The 12414-nt window shown below is 45.6% G+C and overlaps 1 protein-coding gene across 3 annotated transcripts in view; it reads right to left on the bottom strand.

Moving 5' to 3' along the window:
• Positions 1–12414, bottom strand: part of UBP1 (upstream binding protein 1) — a 52955-nt gene that overhangs the window by 3806 nt on the left and 36735 nt on the right. For all 3 annotated transcript variants that reach the window (XM_055321397.1, XM_055321398.1, XM_055321399.1), the window contains 7 exons: positions 10826–10929; positions 8856–8910; positions 8485–8578; positions 5613–5703; positions 4735–4850; positions 2700–2842; positions 1917–1968 (listed from right to left, as the gene is read on the bottom strand). In XM_055321397.1, coding sequence (XP_055177372.1) covers positions 1917–1968; positions 2700–2842; positions 4735–4850; positions 5613–5703; positions 8485–8578; positions 8856–8910; positions 10826–10929 — 655 coding nt within the window. The remainder of the gene's footprint in view (positions 1–1916; positions 1969–2699; positions 2843–4734; positions 4851–5612; positions 5704–8484; positions 8579–8855; positions 8911–10825; positions 10930–12414) is intronic.

Raw genomic sequence — 12414 nt, 5'->3', positions numbered from 1 at the left:
TGCAGATAATGAGATGGCAACCTCGACGCACCGGGCACAAGCAAAGCCGTAACATGGGTGCTATTTTACACTGCTCCCTTCAAGAATGACATCTAGGAAAAGGGGACACAGGACTTGTTCTTCAAGGTACAGCTTTCATACTAGGACTGGATTCAGATCTTAACCCACCAGACTTTTTTTTTTTTTAATATTATTTATTTATTTTTATTTATTTATGACAATCACACAGATAGAGAGAGAGAGGCAGAGACACAGGCAGAGGGAGAAGCAGGCTCCATGCACCGGGAGCCTGACGTGGGATTCGATCCCGGGTCTCCAGGATCGCGCCCTGGGCCAAAGGCAGGCGCTAAACCGCTGCGCCACCCAGGGATCCCCCACCAGACTTTTAAAGTCTCTTGTCATATAATAATTTTGCACTTAAAAATCCTTCCATTGGTGGCTTAGTGAAACGTCTGCCTTCAGCTCAGGTCATGATCCCAGTACACTGGGATCAAGTCCCACATCAGGGTCCCAGCTCATCGAGGAGTCTGCTTCCCTCTCTTCCTCTACCCTTCTCCCTTGCTTGTGCTCTCACTCACTTTCTCATTTTCATTCTAATAAGTGGCTAAATAAATAAGCCCTTTAAAAAAAAATCCCTCCATTAACCCTCTAGCTGGAACCTCCTTCCATATTCTTTCCCTAAATGATTTCCACAGCTTGGAGCCACTGCATCTTAAGTCCAGGCCTTTCCCACCAGCTGCAGATGGGGACAATTCCCTGCCAACTTGACCTTTCCAAGCACACCTAAAATGGAACTGTTGACTGCTCCCCCACAACCATTCCTGCCGCTCTTCTGCAAATACCCTCTGCCCAGGTGCTCTTAAAGAGTCACCACCACCTCCCAGTTGTGGAGCCCAGCAGGGCACTGCCCATAAATGTGTCATACCCGGGTGACCTCTCCTGCCTCCAGCTTTCCCCCATTCTCACAGAGTTGTAAGACTGAAAGAAAAACCTAATCACATCACTCCTTGGTTTAAACAACTTCACTGACTTCCCAATGTATTTCTTTTTTTTTTTTTTTTAAAGATTGTATTTATTTATTCATGAGAGAGACAGAGAGAAAGGCAGAGACATAGGCCAAGGGAGAAGCAGGCTCCCTGCAGGGAGCCCGATGCAGGACTCCATCCCAGGACCCTGGGATCATGACCTGAGCCGAAGGCAGACACTCAACCACTGAGCCACCCAGGCGTCCCAACCCAGGGCATTTCAAATAAAATCTAAACTACCGTTGTGCCCGGGTCCTGCACACCAGACCATACCTCTCACTGTGACTCCATCTTGCTCCGTGTGCCCTTCATACCACCACGTGGCAGTGACACAGACTTCGCTTGGCTCTGCACAGCAGCCCAGCTCTTTCCTTCGCACCCTTGGAGTGTTCCCCAGGTGGGTGGCTCCCCTCATTCTCCGGGTCTCAGCATTATTGACACCTCCTCTGAGGCCTTACCATCCATACCACATCCCTCTACCCAACTCCCCCTTATACACAAGCACCTCCACTTTCCCACTCCTCCATGGCACTTAAAAGATTTTTAATTATATGCATCTGGTGGTCAATTCTGCTCTGCTTTCCCCACTAGGAGTTTCATGGAGTTCTGTTCCAGACCTTTCTAGCACCAAAAGCTGTCTGACACAAGGTGCCCAGTGAAATGGTGGCTGAATTGGGTTTCCCCCTCAATAATCTAAGACTGATTCCACTTCCTTATTTGCTAGTTAGTTTCTATTACAACCACTAGAAATATTCTCAATCCATTTTTCAAACTCTTCTTAAAACAATAAAGCCAGCATTTTCAAAAGTAAACACACAGGATGACTGTTGATTTCAGGCACACACTTTCACGATTCCAGCATTTCAAGACACATGCAGTCATGCAAAGTACCTTTTACTGTGAAGAATAAAAAACAACTCTCATCTTGAAAGTTCTGAACCATCTAGAAGAATAAAGCAAATAACACAATTAAGATCCAACTTTGTTCTGAGCTGATCAGAAAACAGTTGAATTAGCAACCACAGGAAAATGTCATCATCTACATACTGTTGCACAAGTAAGAACTCCATGGTCAAAACAGTCTGGTAAAAGCAGCATGAGGTAGTACGCATGTCCACCTGCTGTGCTGGCAGGGCCGTGTGCTGACCAGGCTTGCCCGTGCCTGGTCTGAGGCAGTGCAACAGCACACCCTTCCCACCCAGCCCCCAGCCTACCAGGTCCCCTCCAGGCTCTGTGAATAACGACTCAACACAAAGCCTTGACGTGAGCGCTCCTCTACTGTTACTTGCTTGTCGCTGAGCACTGGGGGAACAATAACCTTAACACTTTCCTAAATCAGTCATCAAACAGTGCACAAAAGGGAAATACACCCCAACACCTCCCTACATAAAACGGGCCAAAGCCCTGCTAAGCCCAAAGTTCCTGGGTGAGTTCTAAGGGAGGGTGGAGAGCAGAGGGGCTGAGCCACAGAGCTGGGTTTATAGTACTTGTATCACTAGGACATCCAAAACTCTTGGTTACAGATTATTACAAGTTTGATCCCAGCTCTTTGAAACTGATTCTCAAGAGCACTTGCACAAGAGATCACAGAATTTTCTCACAGTCCTTTAACAACAGAGAGAAAGTAAATGCCAGTGTGGTAGGGACAAGAGATGGCACGCCAGTTTACGTTACCTGATCGCTAACGAGAATGTGAATACCAGTGGGCCCCTGTCTGTAGACCTGGTTAATTTGGTGGAAAGGAATATTAAACACCATTGCAAGTTTTCGAGCAACTTCTGAAGCAACCATTTCTTCCAAGTAGATTGCATGATAAACTGAAATAAAACATGAGAATAGAATTTTAGCAATAGTCTTTGATCTGTGTTCCACAAGTTGCAGCACGGTGCACCTAGGGGCCGGTGTTTCTGGAACATTTAACTTAATAGCAGGTGTCATCTGTTGCATCCACAGTGAGCACAGCTCTTTATAGGTCCTGCTCAGTGACAGACTCAAGCCAGCCAGCGAGCAGATCATCAGTGCTAGAACCTGGCTTCCCCAAACAAGAGCAGTCTCGAGTGCTTAGAGTAATGGAAACCTCTGCTGAGTACACAACATGAGAAGCTCAGAATGTGGAACTACAATTACGGTGAGACACAGAGCTGCTCTAGTGTGGAGTCCCCAAACTACAGCTTGTGTGAGCCAAACCCTAGCCTCACTCGTTCCTTTTTTTTTTTTTTTAAAGATTTTATTCATTTATTCATGAGAGACAGAGAGGGAGCGAGGGGGGAGAGAGAGAGAGAGAGAGAGAGAGAGACAGGGACACAGGTAGAGGGAGAAGCAGGCTCTGTGCAGGGAGCCCGATGTGGGACTCGATCCCGGGTCTCCAGGATCACGCCCTGGGCCAGAGGCAGGAGCTAAACCACTGAGCCACCCAGGGATCCCTCACTCATTCCTTTCGAGCAGAATCTTATCAGAACATGGCCACACCCATCACTACATAGTCTTGGTACTTCTGGCAGCACAAAGGCAGAGCTGGTGGGAAAGAGCCCCTACGGGGCCATAAAGTCAAGGCATTTGCTACTTGGCCTTTTTACGGAAGTTTGTGGAAACCCTTGAACTAGGGCTGTTGGTTAACATTTCCTACACTCCTCCTCAAACACCTTCTGAGGCCCATCAGGCCTGACCCTGATTGCATAGATATAAATGATATATGACATTTTGATGACACACAGAGAGCTCCTTTAGGATTTTATCATTTCAGACTAAGCCTCTGTATCCTCGGTCTTAAGATTCACAGCTTTTAAAGTCAAAATGACACCACATGGAAAAGCTCACAAGAGTGATGCTTTCCCTGGGATTTATCAAACACAAAGTGATTCTGAACAGAGCTTTCCCCAAAATTAGGGTAAATGGCTGTTTGTTAATTCCTTAACACATCTCTCTGGAAAGTTCTGAGTGTGTTGTCCTTATTTTGTTTCAGAATATGGGAAGAAGGAGATATTATTACCACACACTCAACTTCCCAGATGAGGAAACACATCCTTGAAAAGCATGATTGCTTTTCTTTTTCAGGGCCATATTTAGAGGACAGAAGGGCCAGGGCCTGTCTCTGCCCTAACCCAGTACTCTATTACAGAATAAGGAGAGTCCATAGGCCGAGCAGCCCTCCCAACCTGCAGACGGATAGGCATGAAGTGTGTGTGTGGTGCCCCCAGGATGTGGCGCCCTCCGCACACTGCTCCCAGGGCAGGCCAGCTGCCTGTCAAGACAAGGCTGCACACTCAGTGCTGTTATACGCACCAATCTCTGCACATGTGGTATTTTAAAGTTTGTGCCCCCAGTCTGTAAAATGGAAAACAAAACAAAACAAAAACCTTCCTGCTTTCCTGGCACACGGCAATCTTATATTCATCATTTCAGTAATTTTGAGATGTAAGTGGGGAATTAAAGCCAGCAAAACTCCCAAAAAGCATTCAGGCTAGTCTTCCACCTTGTTGGCTATATGTGGCACAAAGGGCCACGGACAAAGGAGATTCAGTGTGGTGGGGGAAGCGAGAAAGGCAGTAGATCCCTCTCCCCCGACGCCTTGGCCCAGCCCCATGCCCCTCAGGCCACGCTCAACACTGGCCATACTCCCACCCGAGCCACTCAGCAGTCCCCATGTGGTGACAGCCCTTCCGAGCCCGGCTCCCGGCCTCCCTGCAGCTGCCTCTGAGTCAGTACCCACCGTAGGGTGTCCCGCTGCCACTGTCACCTCCACTGCCTGAAGGCTGCTGCCCTTGCAGTGGTGAGCTGCTCGGCTGCTCCTGGCAGACATAGATGGTTAAGCGGGGCCTGACCGACCTGCAATCAGAAGACACCACATGTGAGCCGAGGGGAGAACACAGCCCCACAGTAGGTACAGATGACAACTACAGGACTCTAAGTTCTATTTCCTTAAAAGAACTTTACAGTATTATTTCATTACACAAAATAATTGACTAATAAAAATATAAAAACACACACCTCACACCAACTATCACAGGTGGTCTAATCTGATGATCCAGACTCTAAACCATTGAGAGGGTCTGTCAGATGCTGGTAAATTTAAGTTTCAAGATTAAGTCAGCAATTTAAAGTTAGTAAGATTCAATTTTAATGGAATTCTCACACCACAAGTCTAGAAATAGCAATGATAATAAATGGATCTTAAAAGCCAGAAAAGTTTACAATTCCATCATTTTCATTCACAATTAGAAGTTTACATTTTTAACAACTGTTTAGTAGTAGTCACATGACCTTGAAAAACCAGAGATTTGTATCGCTCACCTAAATGAGGAGTTTGTTTCCTTGGCAACAAACCCAGTCGTCTTCAAGAAATCAGTACTGCCCATGTGCATTCCTAGTCTTACAGTCTACCTCTGCCCTCATCAGTGCCTGCATCATATCTGGGCCTGCCCTGAAGGTGCACACAAAACAGCCTTCTTGTGAGCACAATGCCGCCATGCCCCAAGTGCACAGGCGCACGCCAACCTAGCACGGTTACACATTCTGCCCCAATTCCCCACACAAAGGTACAACCTAATTTCTCGAGCAAATGGTCCCTTTTAAAACACAGTATTTTACCTTGACTTCAGTGAATTATAGAGCCGAATTCCATCGGCTGCACCACAAATTTGTACTAAATCTTCCTTTGTCAGTTTTAATAAGTCGGCACCTGGAGAACAGTAGAAAGAGATTCTTCTCAGAGATGGAAAAAGAACAAGCAAAACTGGCTGCTGTACAGCATCTGTCTTCACACAGTGAACCGTCCCTCAAAACCATCACGGTCTCCCATATGTACGCTCATACACGCAAACACAAGAGCACCCACAGAGCCTCCCCCCACCCCCATGCTGGCACTCCCATGTTATGCACTGAGGAGCTCAGAAACCCAGAGGAAGGTCAATCAGAATGGCGTGTGGGCCTACTGGACTGTCTGTTCCCAGTACGTGACTTCACCTTGTCTTGGCTGGCTGGTGGTTGTGTGGATAAACATAAATCTGACCCCAGACATTTAACCTTGAGATCACAATAATAATGTTTTATTTTACAAAAAGAGGATATGGAAGTCTAGAGTTTTGGGGACTCGCCCAAGTTAGTAGCAGAGCTGGGACCAGGCCTCTTTACACTTCAACATGTAAACGTTCTGCAACATAACTCTGTCACAGCAGCCAGTTTTAATATGAAAGGGAAAGCATGACACAGAACTGCATATCACCTTAAAATTGCCCCCACAAATCGCTGCTAAGTGTAAGCGCTTGGTAACTAGGATGTGCTTTAAAATACAACAGAAAAGCAGGAGAGGGAACGGTAGAGAGCAAGACTGACCAAAGGCTGGGGTTGGATACATGAGGTTCATCCCACTTTCCTACTTTTTATGCTTCATTGTGTCCATAATCTCCTCTTTCCCTTCATTAACACTCATGATGTGGTTTACTGGTACAGTTCAAGTACCCTCTGGAATTAAGACAGGACTTCCATGTAATAAATACCCACAAGGTATGTAACAAGATAATGGGGTTATCTTTCTATTTTTGATTGAAGGCTTGCAGGGGAGAACCTACTGACTTCCTAGCTTGTAAAAGAAAAGACCAGGAAAGCCCACCACCATCAAGCAGACACTCAAGGTGTCGGTTTTCAGAGCTGGGGAAGCGAAGACTGGCTATCTCCCCCAGGGCCCAGAGCTGTGGCCAGAGATGTGTGTGTGCATCTCCTTGACCTGCACACAGCCTTTTGTGAAGGTGAGTGCCTAGAGGTTCAGGGCGGCAGCCTCCCTGCCCCCCTCCCCATTCTACTGCTGGGAGCTCCTGCAAAAGAGAGATGCAAGAGGCCAGCTCCACATTTTCCAGACAGAAACACAGACTCATCTAACAGGACCTCCCTCAGCTCCCACCGCCAGAGCTCTTCATAGCTCTGCTCTTCCCATGTCTTTCCTGTGAGGGTTGAACATGCATCTTGCCTACACACTGAAATTTTTAGATTTTCAATTTTCCAGATAAAGATACAATCATATAAAAATGTGGCTACAAGCTAGCAACACTTTTATCCAGTACTTTAATTTTGAAGAGACAAAGAGCTACACAGGGAATGACTACTCATTGCATAACGTCACAATAAATGGCTGACAGAATAGGAAACTGTGTCCTTTGTGAAATCAAACTTACCCCTAGGTCAGGTGTGCACATAGTTCTGTCCTCTTCAAAGGCTCACATTGCATTTCCCTGGCCCCACAGCACTGGGGGCCAGGCAAGCTCACTACCAGTTTACTGTGGCCTGGCAATTCTAAGGGGGTGTTTAGCCAGGCTGTGTTAGGCAAAGGGTCCTACAGCCAAATATACTTGGGAAATGCTGCTTCTGTCCCACATGGTATTTCTATCTCTGTCCCTCTCAACAGGTTTCTTATAGCACCACTGCAAGCAGCTTGCTTGGTCCCTTTTAAAATTCCATCAACAGGGGCACCAGGGTGGCTCAGTCAATTAAGCATCTGATGTCTGGTTTCAACTTGATCTCATGAGTTGTGAGATCAAGCCCCGAGTCAGGCTCCACACTTGGCAAGAGTCTGCTTGGATATTCTTTCTCTCTGCTCCTTCCCCAACTCTTTCTCTTATATAAGTAAATAAAATCTTTTTTTAAAAATTCCACATACTCCCTTAGCTAACTCTGCAAGAAAAAACTTAAGTATACAAACACCATACCTGAGTAGATTCATACCACATACTCCACCAGCAATAAAACGGAACTATTGATAAACATTATCACTCGGATGGACTCAAGGGCATTATGTTGAGGGGGAAAAAAGCCAACCTCAAAAGGTCACATACTATATAATTCCATATATCTGACATTCTCAAAATGACAAAATCCAAGAGACCGAGCACAGATTAATGATTGCCAGGGAGTAGGTATGGAGCAGGGTAGTATAAAGGTGGTGATGGCATCCTTGTGGTGATGGCATAATTCTGTATCTTAACTTTGGTGGTGGTGATACAAACCCATACATGTGATAAAATGACACAGAACTATATACACACTTTGCACCAATGTCTATTTCCCAGTTATGATACGATACTACAATTATATGAGAAACTGAGTGAAGGGTACACAAAACATCTCTGTACTATCTTTGCAACATACTGTAAAGCAAAAAAATACTTTAAAATAAAATGAATAAAATGAGAAAAATTGCATAGAACTATATATACCTGTACAAAAATGAAGGTACATTAAATTGGTGAATCAGTAGATCGTACTGATATCAGTTTCCTCGTGTAAGAGGGACACATGGTATGTTACCACCAGGTGAAACTGGAGAACAGGTACATAGGACTTCCTGCTAAGTGTTTTGACAACCTCTTATGAATCCATAATTACTTCAATTTTTTAAAAAATTAAGGTTAATAAAAGTTCAGAAACAAGTACAAAACACACATGTACACAAACACGAACACAAACATACCTGAAAAATTGGAAAACAGTCTTGTGTATGAAGAGAATCTGTTTTTGAGCAGCCATTGTTGTGTTTCCTGGATCGTGGCTGAAGGCTGAAGTTGCTATTAACAAAGGAAAAATGAACAGAAACACAAGAAACTATTCAAACTTACAAAAACAAAACAAAAAACAAAAAACCAAACCCCAAGTGGCTGGCATGTTATGAAGAACAATATTCACACAAAACACAGAAATCCTCCAAGTTTAAAGTAAAAATAACACCCAAGAGGAAGACAGGTCTGACTACTCAGGGACCCAACAATGCCTTGGATCTCTGTAAGAGTCTTACAAATGCAGGCCCCTCAGAGCTTCAGGCAGCTTCAGGGAGAACATACTTACTTCACTGCAGGCCTGTGAAACTCCATCTCCCTGATGATTTGGGGAAGAAGAATTGCTGGGGAGAATGGAGGGAAGGAAAAGAGAATTATTTCATATATACATATATATGTATGCATATGCACACATATTTAAATCAAGATTTAAAAGCTATCAAACTGGGTAAATTTAACATAGTATCGGAGGACAGAGAGTATAAATCTGTGATTTAAGAATGCTGGCACCCCTGGTCAGGGAATGAGGACAAAGAAAATGACTGTTTCATTTGTGACTCCTCCTTCTCCAGCAGGTGTAGTAAGAATTGCAAGTTTTAAATGCAATTAAAAAAGAATTCCAATTATCTCCAGGGGTGCCAGGAAAATGAAGGATACTCATTCATTTTAGTAAGGAAAAATACAATAATCAAGATAAACAGTTAACAGTAAATTGCCACATACACACACACTTTAATAAGGAGCTCTTAAAAAAAAAGAAAGAAAGAAAATAAGGAGCTCTAACAAAGGGTCCTAAGTAAAAATGGAAAGTGAGATCCCTTTAAATAATACATGTACCCATGATAAAAGAGGGGGAAATCCAGGGCAACAAAAGGAAGGAACAAAGGGTGCCACCCCCCCCCTTGAGTTTTTAAGGTAACTCCATGGGGGAGCATGGCACCTTCCTGGTCCTGGGCTCAGACTCCTTTCTTAGCACCTGTACTTCAATGACTTAAGTTATGATCTGACCGGTGATTGTCCTTCCTGACCCTCTGGGACAGGAGGGTGTGTGTCACTCGTGGAGCACAGCTCCCAGACAGTGCGGGCCCACAGTCTGCTTCCGGGGTCATAGCGTCACCCAAGACATCCCAGCCTGTGCTGTGAGACTAGTGGCGCCCTCAGAGGGCACGTGCCAGGGCCTGGTCTCCCGGACCAGAGTCCAAGCACCTGCTCCTCCTCGTAAAGTACCAACATCTCTACCAGATGAACTGCCTACCAGTCTCTTCATCTCCACAGGGAAAAGCAGGTTTTTGTTTTTCTTATCAGACTCTGTTACAGACTGAATTCCTGTGTGCCCTCCAAATGCACATGCTGACCAACCTCGTCCCCCTGACCTGACAGCATGACGAGGCGGGGCCACTGGGAGGTGGGGTGTCCGCTCCACCATGTGAGGACCCAGGCGGCATCTGCAACCCAGGGGGCCCTCACCAGAACCTACCCTGACCTCACACGTCCAGTTCCACAACAGCAAGAAGCAAGTTTCTGTTGCTCTACAGCCCATCACGGCAGCCAGGGCTGACCAAGACAGGATGCTAAGTGTAAGAAAGAGAAGCCTTCCTTCCCAGCTGGAAACTTCCTGACTGCAGGGAACTTCTGAGGTTACCTGCTTGGGCCGTTCAGAAAAGCCCCAGGAAGGCCCCCCTCCCGGCACTGTGCGGGCCCCCACAGGACCCCGGCCCCCACCCGGAGCCCCCAGGCTACACAGATGCCAATCAGAGCAGAGCCGCAGAACAAAAGAGAACAAGTCCACCATCACCATTTCTCAAGCCACAGCACTTTTAGAAACTGAAAGCCTTTCCTTTAAATTTAAAGACTTACCTAAATCAATCAATCATGTGTTGTGGGGGTTGTGGGGCAGAAAACGGCTCTCGTCTGATATGGTGCATACTTCGAACACAACCTGAACACATCCACATCACAGTGCACTGTAACAACTCACTGCCCTTTTCCACCCACAGACTCCACTCATGTTTTCTCTCACAAAGGATGTATCTTAAAAACACCTCCTTTTCTACAATTTCCACAGCTGTGAATGTGTGAGGCACAAGGGGCTAAGAGCAAAATGGCTGGCGGGCAAAGAAAAGTCTTCTCCTTTCACACTGAGGAGGCTAGCTCCCATGACTGGAAACCTCAGCAAAGGAGATGCTGGAAGCCGAGCACAAGAACAGCACAGGAGCCTGGCATGGCCAGGCCCAGGGGAGTGGCGGCACAAAGCGGTACCTGTCGGGGACGCTGCAAGTGCCCTGCTGTGGGGACGTGAAGGCGGGCGCCGTGGAAGGGCTGCTATTCACGTAGGCTGTGGGGGTATCGGGCCATGGAGAACACTGAGGGCAGAAACAAAAACAAATTAATGAGATGGTTTTAGAAGTGTATAGAAGAAATATTTTTCTAAGTAACTCTCTAGTCTGGCCAAATGCGAGGTTATCAAACACAAGACACCTGACAATCAAGCAACCTCACAGAAACATAGCAAATTTACTTCTGTGCGCCTTTACCTGCCACCTGCATCTACACACTGATTAGCCTCAGGGAGACCTGAAGTGATAAGAACAGCAAAAATGTATGCAGGCATTTTTAATGTACATGTCTGCACCACTGGCTTTCAAGAACTTTCACTCTCCTCTTTATGAGTTCTGTAGCAGGCACCTATCAAGGTTTAGAACAGCAGAGGCAGGAATGGGTTCACAGGTGACATGAGACCAATGGTGACCAGGATGGTGGCTCTGTCCCATTAGCTCACCTTTGCCCTCTCGCCCAAGGAGCAGCCTCACTAGTACCCAACTGATTCCTCGATTCCTCTAAGATTAATAATCCCTAAGCAAAGTGAGGCAGGCCTGGCATCAACACACATCAACATGTATCGTGCTGCTCATGTCTTTCCACCCATCTGCACAGGTTTATTATTTACAGTTTCCCAAAGGGGCATGGTGAGCTAGGGTGTTTTTAACTTCAGGTACCATTCCGACCAAATGTAGAACAAAGATACAAAGACGCACTGACTGTTATCATCAGGAAACGTGAAGAAGCTAGAGTCAAAAGCATGCTGAGCGGGCTGAGCAGGCCAGGGCAACCAAGTACAAGCCTTTCAACCTGAGCTACACACAGTGCGAGTCCACCTCCCTCACGTTCCATCGAGAGTGAGTCTGTGAGGATGGCCACAGTTCCAAGGCACCCTTCAGAAATCACTCTTCTCCCGTTTTATACAAAAAAGTTGTCATACCTCACCAGGGACAGGGGAGAGAAGACTCCCCAAACCAAGCAAAAGACCGTTCAAAGATACTAGGATAAACAAAAATATATATGACCCCCAAACATTTCTGTGTGTCTTCAAACTTCCTGCCTTCAAAAACTTCAGGAGACCTGCTGTCAGCTGACAGACTGAAATGATCTACCAGTTCATACAAAAATAGGTCACTGGGATCTTGTGCAGATAACTCAAAAGGAATTCCAAGACCTGAATGACACTCAGGTGCTCAACGAAAAATAAGCACATCTAAACAAGTTTCTCTTACCTACAAAAACATCTAGAATTTGAGTGCATACTACTACCCTCATTCTTGATACATTTCCAATAACATTTCTACTTTTAACAACTATTTGTCAAAATGTATATTATTTGCTGTTTTGATAAACTGGTACCACAATAAGTAGTTTTCAATTTCTTGGGACACCTGCCTGGCTGGCTCAGTCAGCAGAGCATGTGACGCTTGATCTTGGGATCATGAGTTTAAGCCCCATGTTGATTATAGAGTTTACTTAAAAAAAAAAAAAAAAAAAAAAACTCAACTGACTTATGAGCCTTATGATCA

The sequence above is a fragment of the Nyctereutes procyonoides genome, unplaced genomic scaffold (assembly GCF_905146905.1).
Source record: "Nyctereutes procyonoides isolate TBG_1078 unplaced genomic scaffold, NYPRO_anot_genome, whole genome shotgun sequence".
Lineage (NCBI taxonomy): Eukaryota > Metazoa > Chordata > Mammalia > Carnivora > Canidae > Nyctereutes > Nyctereutes procyonoides.
This window is presented reverse-complemented; position numbering and strand designations above follow the sequence as displayed.